Source organism: Salmo trutta, chromosome 8 (assembly GCF_901001165.1).
Source record: "Salmo trutta chromosome 8, fSalTru1.1, whole genome shotgun sequence".
NCBI lineage: Eukaryota > Metazoa > Chordata > Actinopteri > Salmoniformes > Salmonidae > Salmo > Salmo trutta.
This window is the reverse complement of record NC_042964.1, coordinates 22,022,858-22,041,164: the sequence shown is the minus strand read 5'-3', so window position 1 is coordinate 22,041,164 and position 18,307 is coordinate 22,022,858. Positions and strand designations below refer to the sequence as shown.

The 18,307-nt window shown below is 40.5% G+C and overlaps 2 protein-coding genes and 1 long non-coding RNA gene across 5 annotated transcripts in view; all 3 read left to right on the top strand.

Annotated features, from left to right (window-relative positions):
* The window catches only part of LOC115199253 (Fc receptor-like protein 5), a 44,369-nt gene that overhangs the window by 689 nt on the left and 25,373 nt on the right, over positions 1-18,307 (top strand). Inside the window, exon 2 of the mRNA XM_029761873.1 lies at positions 962-1,308. Coding sequence (XP_029617733.1) covers positions 962-1,308 — 347 coding nt within the window. The remainder of the gene's footprint in view (positions 1-961; positions 1,309-18,307) is intronic.
* On the top strand, positions 1,439-2,586 carry LOC115198507 (uncharacterized). Its single transcript, XR_003879245.1, has 2 exons — positions 1,439-1,492; positions 1,777-2,586. It is a non-coding gene; the product is annotated as an uncharacterized LOC115198507 (long non-coding RNA).
* On the top strand, positions 10,570-14,115 carry LOC115198488 (SLAM family member 8-like). 3 transcript variants are annotated; one of them, XM_029760463.1, is made up of 6 exons: positions 10,801-10,869; positions 11,551-11,609; positions 12,121-12,423; positions 12,660-12,881; positions 13,055-13,162; positions 13,368-14,115. In XM_029760463.1, exons 3-6 carry the CDS (start codon positions 12,222-12,224, stop codon positions 13,544-13,546), a joined length of 711 nt encoding a protein of 236 aa, XP_029616323.1. In that variant the 5' UTR covers positions 10,801-10,869; positions 11,551-11,609; positions 12,121-12,221; the 3' UTR covers positions 13,547-14,115. The 3 variants fall into 3 exon arrangements, with proteins under 3 accessions (XP_029616322.1, XP_029616321.1, XP_029616323.1); XM_029760462.1 differs by lacking the exon at positions 11,551-11,609 and having other exon boundaries at positions 10,570-10,869; positions 13,713-14,115; XM_029760461.1 differs by lacking the exon at positions 11,551-11,609 and having other exon boundaries at positions 10,570-10,869.

Sequence of the window (18,307 nt, the reverse complement as noted above, 5' to 3'; positions counted from 1 at the left end):
TGGAGTAGTTACAGGTCTGTCCTGAAGGGGGCGATAAGAAACCCCAGATGTTTACCTTATTTCTTCACACAGCGTCTCAAACTCTACACATTACAAGGTAAATAGTAAAAAAAAACTATGGATTCATGTCTTCAAAATGCAATGATGTGAAGCTAAATTAAACTACACTCTATGTGTGTGTGGGGGGGGGGGGACAACTAAGGTTAGCTGTCTAGGCTTGCCACCTGACAACTTAGCAACGGTTTGAGGGGAGGCCAACACTATCTATCTATCTTTTATTTCTTGAGGTTAAAAGCCCAAAATGGCTGATATGAAAAACACCACCACAAATATAAGTAAAAAAAAAAGTTTGTTCAATCAGTTAAACAAAGCATATTAATTATAAGTGTACATAATATATTCAGTAAACAAGAAAAAACATATTTGATTATATGTGTGTACCTGTGTTTGTGTGTGTGAGTGAGAGTTAGGCTACATGAAGGGGATTATTGGGTAGTTTGGTTCATCAGGCTGACCCCCAGTCTGCGCTTGAAGTTATTGAGGGATGATGAGGTTTTGACAATGTGAAGATAAGAATTCCAGAGTATGGTACCTCTGTATCTGATAGAAGCTGCATTGTGACAGACTCCACAGGCTGGACTTACCACTGGTTAATAAATAAAGAACATATTTCAAGTCAGACCAGTAAAACCATCACCATCTCTCTCTCTGACCAGGCTGGTCAGTACCAGTGTGAGGGGACAAGGACAAGACAACCCCAAAATTCATATCTCAGCTCATCTCTCCACATCAACGTCACTGGTGAGTTCATTATTTAACTTCAATCACTATCTGGACTTTCTGAATTCTGAGTCAAATACTGTACTGCAAACACTGTAAACACTGTAAATTCTAACTGAATGGAGTCAACATACCCCTACAGTATGTAAACTCAACTTTCAACAAAACTTAACTGCAACAGAAAAAATATTTTAAATGACCAAGCATGTATCAGATTTTACATTTTGGTCGTTGTTTTCTTAGCTCTTCCTGAAATTACACTGACCGTAAATCTAAACCCTGCATACACTGGAGAGACAGTAACTCTGACGTGTTCAGTGGGGTCTGACAGTGGCTGGAGGTTTACATGGTACAAAGACAACAGTAAGAAAGTAGTGACCTTGTCTGACAGACACACTACAACAGGAGCCACCTTCACCATCAGTAGAGCTGCTGAGTCTGACCAGGGTCTCTACTGGTGTCAGGGAGAGATCCAGTACAGATCCATATCATCAATCATCAGTGATCCTGTCACTATCACTGTGAATGGTGAGTAAGTGTGTGTGTGTGTGTTTGTTTGTTTGTTTGTGTTGATGGTAAAACATGTTTGATATTCCTCCAGGTTCCATTGTCTCCAACTCTGTGCTGCCCAGGCTGCTGTGTGGTTTACTGGTGGTGTCTCCCTTTCTACTGGTGTCTATCGTGCTTATGGTGAAATGCTGCAGGGCTCGAGGTGACCTCTTTATTTCAGTGTGTATCGACAATCAACTTATCAAGCTTGATATTCTCTTGTCATGCTCTTATATTTCTCAAATGGTTCATTTCAAATGTAAATAGAAAATTGCCCATGGTCAGCAATTTTTGTTAAATGTGTTCTATGGAACTGTTCTCCCCTCCCCAAAAGGCAAACTAACCCTTTATTACTTTTGATGGATTATATTTTTGTGCTGTGCAGTTGAAAGAGCAGTTGAATCAGTTTAACTCCAATGCTACTCTCTGTCCGTTATATTCCCATAGGCCTGTGTTCAACAGCCAAATCTCTTCAATACGAGTTACGATCTGATGATGTCATTGAACAGACTGAATCATCCGTGTGATCATTACAGTAAGAACTGTAAACTGAACAACCATTTTGGGATTTTTATGTTTTTGCCATATTCTTGACATTGATTTATGATAGCGTTTACTGAGTCAAATATCCCTGAATGGATTTTTACCAAAACTAAATCTTATGGTTTAGCAAGTTGCCGTTTTCAGCTTTTGGGGGCTTGTATGCTTGGCTTTGTTATTGTTGATTGTTGTTAATTTTCTTGAAATACTACACTTACCCCTCTTTGACTTCAGTTTGTTGATTAAACAATAGTATCGTGTGTGTTTCGTTTAAAAGTTTGAATTTGTTATTTTTTCTATTTTGTTTTTTACATTATGTCAATCTTTTTATATACATTTACATTTTTTTTAAAGACTAAAGGTGGGTTTATACTTGGTTGGCCAACCTGCTAATACAACTTTAACAGTTAAGTTGGCAGATTTATTGTTTGTTTTTAATTCAATTATAGCTTATTTTTTATATCCATTGTACATAATTTTCACTTCTATGTCTTTATGTTTTTTTTTATTTTTATTTTTACAGTAGTTATAGGAGCCAGATTAGTATTCCACTATGGAACTTGAATGAAGAGGGTGTTTGTTGTCTTACGTCAGATAGCGCAATGATTCCGCACAACGATGATAGCAAAGGAGTGACGCCAACTGACATAAGACAACGGATGGTGTGTTGTATTTTGGATATTAAATGTTGTATTAAATCTCATATGTCAAACAAAATGTGATGATTCCCTACATCATTGTATTGCTTTGAAAATATTGCTGTCAGTCTTCTGTAAAACACATCCAGACTAGACTTCCACTGATATGAACCCATACAGAAGTGGTCCGTGTCTGTACTAATATGATGACATAGAGAGAGGAAGGAATAAGGGGACAGACACAGTAGACTGAGGGGTTATGTTGTTGCTATGTGACCAATGACCATATTAGTTTCTATATTGTGATCCACAAGAACGTAGAGTAGTTACATGCCTGTCCTGAAGGTGGCAATAAGAAACCCCAGATGTTTACCTTGTTTCGTCACAGTGTCTCAAACTCTACAACAAACCACTTAGATATGTTTAGAGGTAAATAGTTTTTGTAATGGATTAATGTTTTCGACATGTAAGGATGTGAAGAAAAATGAAACTCTAGACTTTAACCCGGAATTCCAGTTCCCCAGTTACAGCTTTGAAACTCCTCCCATCTCTGGTTAGTGGTAATAAATTCCACACAGCCCTGCCTCTGATGTACACACACACAAACCGCACAACATATACACACACACACACACACACACACACACACACACACACACACACACACACACACACACACACACACACACACACACACACACACACACATACAGTACAAGAACAATAACCCTGGGGGGGTCCTTAGCTTATTGATGGGGCGTTGAGGGCACTATGATGTTGAATGCTGAGCTGTAGTCAATGAATAACATTCTCACATAGGTGTTCCTTTTGTCCAGGTGGGAAAGGCCATTGTGGAGTGCAATAGAGATTGCATCATCTGTGGATCTGTTGGGGCGGTATGCACATTGGAGTGGGTCTAGGGTTTCTGGGATGATGGTGTTGATGTGAGCCATGACCAGCCTTTCAAAGCACTTCATGGCTACAGACGTGAGTGCTACGGGTCGGTAGTTATTTAGGCAGGTTACCTTAGTGTTCTTTGGCACAGGCACTATGGTGGTCTGCTTAAAACATGTTGGTATTACAGACTCGGACAGGGAGAGGTTTAAAATGTCAGTGAAGACACTTGCTAGTTGGTCAGCGCATGCTCGCAGTACACATCCTGGTAATCCATCTGGCCCTGCGGCCTTGTGAATGTTGACCTGTCTAAAGGTCTTACTCACATCGGCTACGTAGAGCGTGGTCACACAGTATTCCGGAACATTTGGTGCTCTCATGCATGTTTCAGTGTTATTTGCCTCGAAGCGAGCATAAAAGTAGTTTAGCTCGTCTGGGAGGCTTGTGTCACTGGGCAGCTCTCTGCTGTTCTTCCCTTTGTAGTCTGTAATGGTTTGCAAGCCCTACCACATCCGACGAGAGTCAGAGCTGATGCAGTACGACTCGATCTTAGTCCTGTATTGATGCTTTGCCTGTTTGATTGTTCTTCGGAGGGGCATAGCGGAATTTCTTGTAAGCATCCGGGTTAGAGTCCCGCTCCTTGAAAACGGCAGCTCTACCCTTTAGCTCAGTGCGGATGTTGTCTGTAATCCATGGTTTCTGGTTGGTGTATGTACGTACGGTCACTGTGGGGACGGCGTCATCAATGCACTTATTGATGAAGCCAATCACAGATGTGGTGTGCTCCTCATATTCCAGTCTGTGCTAGCAAAACAGTCCTATAGCCTAGCACCTGCTTCATCTGACCACTTTTTTATTGATCTAGTCACTGGTACTTCCTGCTTTCATTTTTGCTTGTAAGCAGGAATCAGGAGGATGGAATTATGGTCAGATTTGCCAAATGGAGGGCGAGGAAGAGCTTAGTATGCGTCTCTGTGTGTGGAGTATAGGTGGTCCAGAGTTCTTTTCCATCTGGTTGCACATTTAACATGCTAATAGAAATTTAGTTGAACTGATCTAAGTTTCCCTGCATTAAAAACCTCTTACATCTACACGTTCCGCTAGCGGAACGTCTGCTCCAATATCCAATGATGGGCGGGGCGCGAAATTCAAACTCCTCTAAATCCGAAAACGTACACTTTTCAAACATATGACTATGTTACAGCTATTTAAAGACAAGACTCTCCTTTATCTAACCAAACTGTCCGATTTCAAAAAGGCTTTACAGCGAAAGCAAAACATTAGATTATGTCAGCAGAGTACCCAGCCAGGAATAATCACACAGCCATTTTTCAAGCTAGCATATCATGTCACATAAACCCAAACCATATCTAAATGCAGCACTAACCTTTGATGATCGTCATCAGATGACACACCTAGGACATTGTGTTATACAATACATGCATGTCTGTTCAATCAAGTTCATATTTATATCAAAAACCAGCTTTTTACATTAGCATGTGACGTTCAGAACTAGCATTCCCACCGAACACTTCCGGTGATTTTACTAAATTACTCACGATAAACGTTCACAAAAAGCATAACAATTATTTTAAGAATTATAGATACAGAACTCCTCTATGCACTCGATATGTCCGATTTTAAAATAGCTTTTCGGATGAAGCACATTTTGCAATAATGTAAGTACATAGCCCGGCGTTACAGGGCTAGCTATTTAGACACCCACCCAGTGTAGCCTTCACCAAAATCACATTTCCTATAAGAAAAATGTTCTTACCTTGCTTGTTCTTCATCAGAATACACTGCCAGGACTTCTACTTCAATAACAAATGTAGGTTTGGTCCCAAATAATCCATCGTTATATCCAAACAGCGACGTTTTGTTCGTGCGTTCTAGACACTATCCCAACGCTAAATCTCGGCCACGAGCATGACGCAAAATATGACAAAAAATTTCGAAATATTCCATTACCGTACTTCGAAGCATGTCAACCGCTGTTTAAAACCAATATTTATGCAATTTATCTCGTAGAGAAGCGATAATATTCCGACCGGGAATCTGCCTGTCTGTAAACTGAGGAAAAAACCGAAAGCCGGGGGCGGGGCGTGTCACGCGCCTAAGGCTTAGTCCATTGACTGACCACTCAGCTTTTGCTCTCGTGTGCTTCAGCCAGGGCTTTGAATGACATCATTCCTGTTTTTCCCGGGCTGTGAGACTCCATTGTTGACGTGAGAAGTGTCACGTAAGAGCAGAGATCCTTTGTAAACGATAGAGAGAATCAAGAAGGGCAAGAAATGTTCAGACAGGGTACTTCCTGAACAGAAGCATCTCAGGTTTTTGCCTGCCATAGGAGTTCTGTTATACTCACAGACACCATTCAAACAGTTTCAGAAACTTTGGAGTGTTTTCTCTCCAAAGCTAATAATTATATGCATATTCCAGTTTCTGGGCAGGACTAATAATCAGATTAAATCGGGTACGTTTTTTATCCAGCCGTGAAATTACTGCCCCCTAGATGTAAGAGGTTAAAGTCCCCGGCTACTAGGAGCGCCACTCTGGGTGAGTGTTTTCTTGTTTGCTTATGGTGTATGGGGTGGCAGGGTAGCCTAGTGGTTAGAGTGTTGGACTAGTAACCGCAAGGTTGCGTGTTCAAATCCCTGAGCTGACAAGGTACAAATCTGTCGTTCTTCCCCTGAACAGGCAGTTAACCCACTGTTCCTAGGCTGTCATTGAAAATAAGAATTTGTTCTTAACTGACCTGCCTAGTTAAATAAAGGTAAAATAAATACAGCTCATTCAATGCTATCTTAGTGCCAACCTCTGACTGAGGTGGTGTGTTTAAACAGCTATGAAGAATACAGACGAACTCTCTCGGTAGGTAGTGTGGTCTACAGCTTATCATGATATACTCTACCTCAGGCGAGCAATAGCTTAAAACTTCCTTAGATATAGAGCACCAGCTGTTATATACAAAAAAACATAGTCCGCCACCCCTTGTCATACCAGAAGCCGCTGTTCTATCCTGCCGGTACATCATGTAACCAGCCAGCTGTATGTTGATATTGTCGTTGTTCAGCCACAACTCCGTGAAGCACATGTTACAGTTTTTAATGTCCCGTTGGTAGTTTAATCTTCCCTGTAACTCGTCGATTTTATTGTCCAAAGATTGCATGTTTGCTAGCAGAATTGAGGGAAGTAGGGTTTATTAGATCGTCTTTGAATTCTCAGAAGGCAGCCCGCTCTCTCTCCTCTCTTTCTCCACCTCCTCTTTACGCAGATCACGGTGGTCGGGGCCTGTTCCCGAGGGAGCCATATATCCTCGCGCTGGTCAAAATTGTGAAAGAAGAAAAAGGATTCTGCTAGTCCATGGTGAGTAATCGCAGTCCTGATGTCTAGAAGTTATTTTCGGTCATAAGAGATGGTAGCGACAACATTATGTACAAAATGAGAAAAAACAACAACTTTGTGGTGATATGTTGCAGGTCCTTGAGTGGGTCAGGGATGGAGGGATAAAAAGGATGGAGGGATGGAAATATGGAGGGGTGGAGTGATGGAAGGGATGGAAAGATAGAAGAATGGAGGGATGGATGGACGATTGGAAAGATTGAGGGATGGACGGATGGAACAATGGAGGGATGGAGGGACACATCATCAGAGGACGAGCAGAAGGAACACAGGAACATGGATTATGCACGTTAAACGAACACAAGCAAGCAGACTCACACACACACACAATAACATGTTGTACATTAAGGATTTCTTTCTTATTTTACTCACCAATAGATGTATTGTATGTAAGCATGGTTTAATTGTGTTTCACTGTAACAGCTGATTTATTATAAGGTGTAATGATGGAGGATCTTATCTGCAGCTACAGTAATTGTTTCTGCTTTGTATTGTGTATTGCGTTGTCATTTTTTGGTTGTGTAAATTTATTAAATCATATTATCTTTGATTTATTATATCTGTAATTTAGATGACAGACTAACATATTTGTATATCAATTTCCGAAATATTATAAGTATTATTCACGTTTTCTTCTAATGGACTGTACTTTTACAATATGTTTGCATTGTGCTTTTTTAATAAACTACTTTTTATCCACCAGATGGTATGAGTACTTTCTTACAGTACATGGATATTGTCATCAACTTTTCCATACAACCTAATTTGGTCAAAACTCCTTTCAACCTAGTATAGATCTTATGCTCCACAATGTGTGAGTTAAAGGGACAATCTGCTATTTCTACATCCATTTTTGGACTTAATTATATCTACCAATTGAATCTTGAAGAATATAACATAAATGCCCCATGAGCACAGTTCAGATGCTGTACCCCGTCAGCTGAAGACCTATTGAGATTTTCAAATTAACTTTTTGGGGAAGATTGTGCCTGAAATGAATAGTTCTTCTCAGTTAGATGATGTCATATACTCTGCAGGAGTTCTGAGGAGCTAGTAACCTACGTATGAATGACTACCAGTTCTCCCATATTTCCTCCTCATCCTGCAGACAGGTCATGATGATTAATGACATTAGTGGTGTATGACTCTGACTGCTATTTTCAGTGTCCCTGCATGGTCTGGAAGGTCACTGTTACAGTTAGGGTGTTTCTGTGTCTATGTGTTTATGTCTATGTGGTTAGACAGACAGCTGGCAGGCAGGTCATTGTCACTGCTCCTGACAAAATAAAACAGGTTGCCACCGAGACCACAAGTCACAGGAAGTGACATCACCACAAGATGTTGCCTGTGTTTCAGACATAAGGAAGTGGATGGCTGCAAACGTTCTACTTTTAAACTTGGACAAAACAGAGATGCTTGTTCTAGGTCCCAGGAAACAAAGAGATCTTCTGTTGAATCTGACAATTAATCTGGATGGTTGTACAGTCGTCTCATATAAAACTGTGAAGGACCTCGGCGTTACTCTGGACCCTGATCTCTCTTTTGAAGAACATATCAAGACTGTTTCAAGGACAGCTTTTTTCCATCTACGTAACATTGCAAAAATCAGAAACTTTCTGTCCAAAAATGATGCAGAAAAATGTATCCATGCTTTTGTTACTTCTAGGTTGGACTACTGCAATGCTCTACTTTCCGGCTACCCGGATAAAGCACGAAATAAACTTCAGTTAGTGCTAAATACGGCTGCTAGAATCCTGACTAGAACCCCTAAAAAAAAAAAAAGATCACATTACTCCAGTGCTAGCCTCCCTACACTGGCTTCCTGTTAAGGCAAGGGCTGATTTCAAGGTTTTACTGCTAACCTACAAAGCATTACATGGGCTTGCTCCTACATATCTTTCCGATTTGGTCCTGCCGTACATACCTACACGTACGCTACGGTCACAAGACGCAGGCATCCTAATTGTCCCTAGAATTTCTAGGCAAATAGCTGGAGTCAGGGCTTTCTCCTATAGAGCTCCATTTTTATGGAATGGTCTGCCTACCCATGTGAGAGACGCGGACTCAGTCTCAACCTTTAAGTCTTTATTGAAGACTCATCTCTTCAGTAGGTCCTATGATTAAGTGTAGTCTGGCCCAGGAGTTTGAAGGTGAACGGAAAGGCTCTGGAGCAACGAACTGCCCTTGCTGTCTCTGCCTAGCCGGTTCCCCTCTCTCCACTGGGATTCTCTGCCTCTAACCCTATTACAGGGGCTGAGTCACTGGCTTACTGGTGTTCTTCCATGCCGTCCCTAGGAGGGGTGCGTCACTTCAGTGAGTCACTGACGTGGTCTTCCTGTCTGGGTTGGCGCCCCCCCGTTGGTTTGTGCCGTGGCAGAGATCTTTGTGAGCTATACTCGGCCTTGTCTCAGGATGGTAAGTTGGTGGTTGGAGATATCCCTCTAGTGGTGTGGGGGCTGTGCTTTGGCAAAGTGGGTGGGGTTATATCCTGCCTGTTTGGCCCTGTCCAGGGGTATCATCGGATGGGGCCACAGTGTCTCCTGACCCCTCCTGTCTCAGCCTTCAGTATTTATGCTGCAGTAGTTTATGTGTCGGGGGGCTAGGGTCAGTCTGTTACATCTGGAGTATTTCTCGTCTTATCCGGTGTCCTGTGTGAATTTAAATATGCTCTCTCTAATTCTTTCTCTCTTTCTTTCTTTCTCTCTCTCGGAGGACCTGAGCCATAGGACCATGCCTCAGGACTACCTGGCATGATGAATCCTTGCTGTCCCCAGTCCACCTGGCCATGCTGCTGCTCCAGTTTCAACTGTTCTGCCTGCGGCAAAGGAACCCTGACCTGTTCACCGGACGTGCTACCTGTCCCAGACCTGCTGTTTTCAACTCAGCAGGAGCGGTAGAGATACTCTCAAATATCAGCTATGAAAAAGCCAACTGACACTTACTCTTGAGTTGCTGACTTGTTGCACCCTCGACAACTACTATGATTATTATTATTTGACCATACTGGTCATTTATGAACATTTGAACATCTTGGCCATGTTCTGTTATAATCTCTACCCGGCACAGCTAGAAGAGGACTGGCCACCCCTCATAGCCTGGTTCCTCTCTAGGTTTCTTCCTAGGTTTTGGTCTTTCTAGGGAGTTTTTCCGAGCCACCGTGCTTCTACACCTGCATTGCTTGCTGTTTGGGGTTTTAGGCTGGGTTTCTGTACAACACTTTGAGATATCAGCTGATGTAAGAAGGGCTATATAAATACATTTGATTTGATTTGAAACATGGAAGGGGGGGCCTTTGTCAATAACCTGGGACCCACTACCTTCCCGAAAAAGTTGGCAGGTGTTTCATATCCCTCAGTCACACTGACCTATGAGCATGCAGAAGAAGTCATGCAAACACTTCTGCAGGAATATGAAGCCTACATGAAAATGCACACAAACTGCTTTGATATTTTTGCTCTCACTCTCTCTAACCCTCCCCTCTCTCCTTTGTTCTCTCTCTCTCGTTCTCTGTATCTATTTCTCCATCACTTTTTCTCTTTCTCTGTCTCACTCTCTCTCTCTTCCCCCGAGCCCTCTATCTTTCTCTGCAACTTGAGTGGTTTGCTTATAAAGTAACAAGTTTCCGGTATCTGTGAAACACCATGACCATTAACCACACAACCAGCAGCAGCTAGGAAACACACGCTCTGAAACTACCACCATCAGACTGATCAACACAGTGACAGACCCCAAACACACCCACGCCTCATTGTCTAACGCTCAGTCTGAGTGAAGGGTTATTTTCAGAGAGCAACTATAGAATGTGACTTCCTTCTAGCTAACATACAGGAATTATTTTATAGAACAGCAGCCCTCATCAAAAGGAAGTCTCTGCTCTTTCTCTACTCTACTATTCCTTCTCTGTGTGTTTCGGTTAGTCAACTACTAGATACCAGTGACAGTGATAGATAACGACATACAGCCTGAGGAAACAGTCAAAGCCTTACAGAGATGTCTGGTGGTCCCTTCTCCTGCTTCTCCAAACAGGGAATACTGCTTCTCCTACTCTCCAACCTCCACTGTGGTAAGTTTTGTAAAAAAAAAAAACACTTTCTCCTGTTCATGCTTTGCATCTATTGCATGTGCTTTCTTGTACTATAAAGTGAGTAAAACCGTCAGCTTTCTCTAACTTCCTTGTTGGTCTTTGCAATGGTGTGTGTTGACTCTAGAATGCCTAGCCATCAGTGATTGGTTGGGTATTTAGAATATTTTGCTTTATTACTGTTTGATAAAACCTACATAATACCTATATTCAGGAACATATCATGATGTATGTATTCTGCAGTTTTGAATGAGTGCCAGTGGTGTGGTTGGGTCGGCAGCTGTTGCAGTGCTTCTAGAACGCAACAAATCTTGTGACCCTGTGTTAAATGCATGTCATTCATTAAATTGAAGGTGATATGGGACTGTATCGAATTATTGTTTTTATTATATAATAAGAGACACTGCAGGACTAGGATAACTGCAGGTATGCCCTAAATATCACACTTCAATTAAGACTTCATTAGTCTTAATTGAAGACAGATGATTTTTCGTGTAAAGGTTTATAATTCATTACTTCAGACTGACATGCATTTTTAATGTTGCCCATGCAGTATTTGATGCATTTCTGGTGAATAATGAAACATTAAACACAGTGTGATATCCACCCCCACTTCTATTTTCCTGTCATCTCATTCTGTTCTACTGTTTTTCTGAATGTGAGGGAGGAGTGGACTTTAATGAAGTAAAATAGGACCCACACACTCGGATACTTGCTAAATCGTACGTATATGAATAATTACACAGTAATCTGATCATTGTAATATAGCGTGCAACAATTGATGTCAGAACATGTGTGTTTCACGTTCCTCTGTTCATCAACAAGAGAGTGGGAGACTCCGTGGAGCTGCTGGCAGGCTTGGAGAGGGGACATTTCAAATCATTTGAGTGGAAGTATAGAGGAAAGGATATTGCAGAATTCAACTCAGAAGTAGTAAATATATAAAGTGCAAATATGTAAAGTGCCACGTACAGTATAAATGAAACCTGGAAATCGGCTATATAATTCCAATCGATTATCTATTATTGATTAGGTAGGACTTTGCATTGCAGTGTATTATTGTGTAATTATTCATATAGGCACACTGTAAGAAGTATTACAGTGCAACAATGAGTAACTACAACACTTGCTACATCGTACTTACATGAATAATTACACAGTAATAAGATCATTGTAACATAGTGTGCAACCATTGATTGATGTCAGAATAACGTGTGTATTTGTGTGTTTCAGGTGTAGGTGTTCCTCTGATCATCAACAAGAGAGTTGGGGACTCCGTGGAGCTGCTGGCAGGCTTAGAGAATAGACATTTCAAATCCTTGGAGTGGAAGTATATGGGAAAAGATATTGCAGAATTCAACTCAGAAGTTGTATATTCACCTGGATCCCAGTTTGAGGGGAGACTAAAGATGAACACCAAAAACATCAGTTTAACAGTCAGAGAACTGACACTGCAAGACTCAGGGGATTTTATACTTACAGGTGAAGGGGACAAAGGTCAGATTGGCATGAAGACCATCACTCTGAAGGTCCACGGTAGGCTGTTATCACAATTTTTGCATCCTATTTTGATATCATTCTTATTTATATCCATAACCATGGCTGATGATCTTTAAACTATAAAACAGGTTTTGTGGTTTCATACTGACCTTACTCACCATGCTTTGCTTAATATCCATCACATTTTCAAGTCTTTCTCCTGGTGGTATGGCTATGGTAGGATTCATTTAGAAGACTCATTTTGAGTCTCTATCTCCCTCCTGGTTGGTCAGAGCCTATATCCAAGGTGGCGATCCAGACAGACATCAAGCTATTGGCCAACCACTCCTGTACGGTGAGGCTGGTGTGCAACGTGTCCTGCAACGCCCAGCAGATTCACTTCTCTCTCTCACCAGCAGAGAGAGACATCAGTGTAAAGTGCAACGCCTCCAACCTAGTCAGTTGGAAAACTGCCTCTACGACAGTAAAGTGTAGTAATGACATAACCACCCCAGGTACCTAGATATCATAATAATCCCTTCTATACACTTTTCAGTGTGCTTATACGCTTATGTTGTCAAATATAATATGTAATGCATGTGATTACATTGGATGTATATGATATAGAGCCATTTAGTCTTTATCATATTGTATAGTCTAATCATGTGTGTTGTACAATATGTGACAGGACTGGTGTGGTATACCACCTACATCAGAATATCAGTGGGAGGGACTGTGGTGCTGATCCTCACTGTAGCTGTGGCAGTGTGCTACTGCAGGGGCCGAAGTAACACAGGTATGGACAGCTTAGGGGCCTCAGCTATACTTAAAGTGACATTTCAGGTTGTTCTAGAAGTATTCTTCAGCTGATATGATTTTTGGGGGGGATTTGCTAGAAATGAGAAAAAGAGTGAGACCCCTCATTAATTCCTGGGTATGTTTGTTGATATCCTGTATAAAATGTTTCTGATTGGTTGATATTTTGTTCTTATAAAACACAGCAGATCAAACTGATAACGCAATATATGCTGATATTATGGACAACACAAGAATTAGAGATGTAAATATGCATTGTCGTTATTATGTATCTGAATGTGTGGAAGCTTTATGTATTGTAATGGGCTGTATTTTGATTCCTGACAAGTTCAATCAGTCATGTAAACTCAATATCCATCTATGAAACTGTCAATGATCTGGTTATCCCAAGATTGAACAAGGTAAGATATAAATGGTCATAATGGTAAAATGTCTGTGGTTGAATGGAAGACTACGTAGTCTACTTTGAGATTAGTCACTACCTTTCTTGATGCTGAAACAGTTTCTTCTTGATTATCTGTCACATGTAGCTGTAGACTCTGTATGACAAGATCACATTTGGACTTCCAGAAGGCACCCTCCTCTCCCTACCAGAAAGTACTGTGAGCTGAACAGGATGTGGTCATAGGCTGGGCATTCCATAGATATGTAACCCTCTGCATCCTCTGCATCTTACACGTGTATATTCTGTAGATAGGCCTAGATGTTACTGTTAAATGTCATCACAACCTACACTATTTGCTTTATTTCCTTCTCCCTTTGATGATTGTCATATATACAGTATATCATAAGGCCTTATACCTTTCTTTGAAGGCCTAGATACAATTAGAAGATTCGGTAATGTGTAATAGGCTGTAGAAGGCGTGGTGATCAGACAAGCCCATATGTCGAATTTCTATTTTCTAGATTAAAGAAAATAGTTTTAGTTAATAGTATGACATTGATTAGTGAGGTTGATTTATGCCTGTGAATAGAAAGTGTACTCTTTTTTGCGTTAGGATTATGTGCTCGCCAGGCATCAATGAAGTTGTAATCAGAGAGTATTTGCTGAGGAGCCTTGGTTGCGTTTTGATTGTAGATGGTCTTATTTGATTTGTCCGCATGTCCAAAATGGCATTCATGTCTGTCCCAATAACCAGATGGAATTCAGTTCATTCTAAAAAAATATGCTGTTCAGAGAAAAACAAATGATTCTACCTTATTTGCATACCTTGAGTGCCTTGCATTTAGAGTGAATTGTAATTACCACTCACGACTCTATTTGTTAGCGACAGAGACACGATTGTTGTATTGAATGGTTTTCAGTACTGTAGCCTTCACCAAGTGAATGTCTAAGTGGATATGTTATCTTTAAAATTTAACTCATTATGACAACACATTACATATATCATAAAGCCCCTGAGTGCCTAGTTATACCCTAACACACTGGTCTGAAACTCCTGGTTTAGTCAAATTATGCCGGCTTGCAAAGGGATGTGTCATTTCTATTGGAATCCAGCCAAAGTTAGGATATCCAACAATTTAAACTTCCAGTTACACACAACCTGCATTCAGAATGACTGCTGGGGTAGAGAAGATTGATTATTGAGACTATCATATAAACTGGAACAAACATATCAGTAATGTGTGAAATAAGTCCAACTAGTAACAGATAGGATTAGTTTAGAAAAATCTATGTTATCTATGTTTGTGTAGCATAAGACTAATCAACCAATAGTACATACAAAAACACAGGTATTGAAACAAACCATTCTGAAAATCAACCTGCAAGAGATCATGCTGGAATAATGATAATGATGATGATTGGTGTTGTTCTGAGTTGTTTTGAGCAAAGATTCCTTTTGTATTTTACTCAACAAGCTTGTTCAAATACAACTGACTTCAAGCAGAGTTTGTTGATAAAAGATTCTAACACTTTGGCTCAAATTTTTGTCATTTTTAAGTCCACTCAACTTGCATAATAACGCTAAATAAGCAATTGGTTAAGTTTGACTTTTTCCAGTGCAAAGTGTATGAAATTAAAAGGCTGAGGAACTTCACATTAGGTAATTTGTTTGTCATAGTTGAGGGGTCATGGTTTGCTCTCTTCAAATTTAGCAGTGTGGGTTTGTGAAGGAAGGCACTGTGTGAAGCTGTCGTTTCCCACCGTGATCAGAGAGAGCCACATAGAGAATTGGTTGTAATTCATATTGCAAAAACCTGGGCTGATGAGTACACATGAAAAATTGTGCAGGGATTTATGTCCTTTTCAGAGAGAAGAATGACAATGTTCTTGCAGCATACATTTTCTGTAGTTACATTTACATTACATTTAAGTCATTTAGCAGACGCTCTTATCCAGAGCGACTTACAAATAGTTCACTTCTTCATTTCTCTTTTACATTCAATCTATCACTGTGATCACTACTTTCCTGGGTTATTACTTTGAACAGTTGACAGACTGTAACTCAAGAACATCTACATGCAGTTGACCTCCAAATAGCTACAACATAAACCAAATGATAAACATGCCATGACGTCAAACCTTTGACACCTCTCCTAGTGACATCAAAGATTGTACTGAACATGTGAACATGACCAGGTATGATAAATGCAATATTGACTTCACTTTTAAGACAACTGTTTTATCCACTAAGTTTCTATCTCTGATATATACTCTAGTTCTCTCTTCCTCCCACAGAAAGACCACAGCGCTGATGTGTCCATTTACTTTTACAGTAAGAGGAAGTTGTGTAGAGATGAATATGACATCAGATGCTATTTTTTCTGTTTCTCTTTAAGCATTTGTACCTTTATAATTCTGTCAAAGCCCCATTCGTGTCACAGCCACAGGAACTGTAGGGGTCCGGAAGACTTGCCAGAGGCTTAGAATGGAGTACACTTTATGTGCAACTCTGCGATGATGATGATTCATGTATTTCTCTGCATTTTGAATATTGTTAGCTAACTATTTCCTTTATTGGACAAGAAAATGTTTCATTCATAGAATATGAAGTATGTCATATATGCACAATAAATGTGGTAACTGATGATGACGTTGTTTGGTTACACTGTGTTTACCGACTGCAGAGTAATGGAGTTGTTGGTCACTACAGCTTTTAATCAGGTTGTAGCATGAGCCTGAGAAACATATCATATAAACTAATATGATGACATAGAGAGAGGAAGGAATAAGGGGACAGACCCAGTAGACTGAGGGGTTATGTTGTTGCTATGTGACCAATCACATCTTAGTTTCTATATTGTGATCCACAAGAACATGGAGTAGTTACAGGTCTGTCCTGAAGGGGGCGATAAGAAACCCCAGATGTTTACCTTGTTTCTTCAAACAGCATCTCAAACTCTATACATTACAAGGTAAATAGTAAAAAAAAAATGATTAATATCTTCAAAATGTAATGATGTGAAGCTAAATTAAACTACACTCTGTGTGTGGGGGGGGGACAACTAAGGTTAGTTGTCTAGGCTTGCCACCTGACAACTTAGCAACGGTTTGAGGGGAGGCCTACACTGTCTGTCCGTCCGTCCGTCCGTCCGTCCGTCCGTCCGTCCGTCCGTCCGTCCGTCCGTCCGTCTGTCTTTATTTATTGAGGTTAAAAGCCCAAAAAAGCTGATATGAAAACCACACCACAAATATAAGTAAAAAAAAAAATTTTGTTCAATCAGTTAAACAAAGCATATTAATTATAAGTGTACATAATATATTCAGGAAACAAGAAAAAACATATTTGATTATATGTGTGTACATGTGTTTGTGTGTGTGTGAGAGTTAGGCTACATGAAGGGGATTATTGGGTAGTTTGGTTCATCAGGCTGACCCCCAGTCTGCGCTTGAAGTTATTGAGGGATGATGAGGTTTTGACAATGTGAAGATAAGAATTCCAGAGTACGGTACCTCGGTATCTGATAGAAGCTGCATTGTGACAGACTTCACAGGCTGGACATACCACTGGTTAATAAATAAGGAACATATTTCAGGTCAGACCAGTAAAACCATCACCATCTCTCTCTCTGACCAGGCTGGTCAGAACCAGTGCGAGGGGACAAGGACAAGACCGCACCAAAATTCATATCTCAGTTTATCTCTCCACATCAACGTCACTGATGAGTTCATTATTTATCTTCAATCAATATCTGGACTTTCTGAATTCTGAGCCAAGGTGGGTTAATGTAAATACCGTACTGTAAACACTGTAAATTCTAACTGAATAGTGTCAACATACACCTACAGTATGTAAACTCAACTTTAATCAAAACTTAACTACAACATATATATTATTTTTAATAACCAAGCATGTATCCAAATTTTACATTCTGATCTTTGTTTTCTTAGCTCTGCCTGAAACTACGCTGACCGTAAAACCAAACCCTGCAGACACTGGAAAGACAGTAACTCTGACATGTTCAGTGGGGTCTGACAGTGGCTGGAGCTATACATGGTACTAAGACAACACTAAGAAAGTAGTGACCTTGTCTGGCAGACACACTACAACAGGAGCCACCTTCACCATCAGTAGAGCTGCTGAGTCTGACCAGGGTCTCTACTGGTGTCAGGGAGAGATCCAGTCCAGATCCATATCATCAATCATCAGTGATCCTGTCACTTTCACTGTGAATGATGTTGTGTGTGTGTTCACATGTCTGTGTAGAAATGTGTAGTAATGTTTTGCTTTGTCCATTACTTTTTTTATTTTCTAAAACTAACTCAGAGTCTGACGGTAATTTGCTGTTCTTTCTCCAGGTGTAACTCCTGGACCCTCTACATCAGTCCTTGTAGGAGTGGTTGTGGGCCTGGTTGTTGCTGGTGTTCTACTGGCCATTCTCCAGGTACTGCTGTGTCGATATAAAAAAGCCAAAGGTGAGACTTTTATCAATTCTCATTTATCTTTTTGGTTCATGTTTAGGAGAAAAATGTCTAATAACAAAAGTTTAAAACAGTAATGACTTGAAACAGTATAGTAGTATGCATTTCTCATTACAGATTCCTGTTGCAACAGAATATTCTGACACCTGGGGAACTGCTTTGCTCAGGGGCTGAATGACAGCCCCTGAGATTTTTACCTTGTCAACTCAGGGATTCGATCCAGCATCCTTTTGGTTACTGGCCCAGCAACCTTTTGGTTAC

Excerpts from the sequence above, each read along its gene's own strand:
- LOC115198488 (XM_029760461.1), top strand. The coding sequence starts at position 10,797 with ATGTCTGGTGGTCCCTTCTCCTGCTTCTCCAAACAGGGAATACTGCTT. Across the intron at positions 10,870-12,120 it reads ACTCTCCAACCTCCACTGTG|GTGTAGGTGTTCCTCTGATC; the intron begins GTAAGTTTTGTA and ends TGTGTGTTTCAG. Across the intron at positions 13,163-13,367 it reads CAGGGGCCGAAGTAACACAG|CAGATCAAACTGATAACGCA; the intron begins GTATGGACAGCT and ends TATAAAACACAG.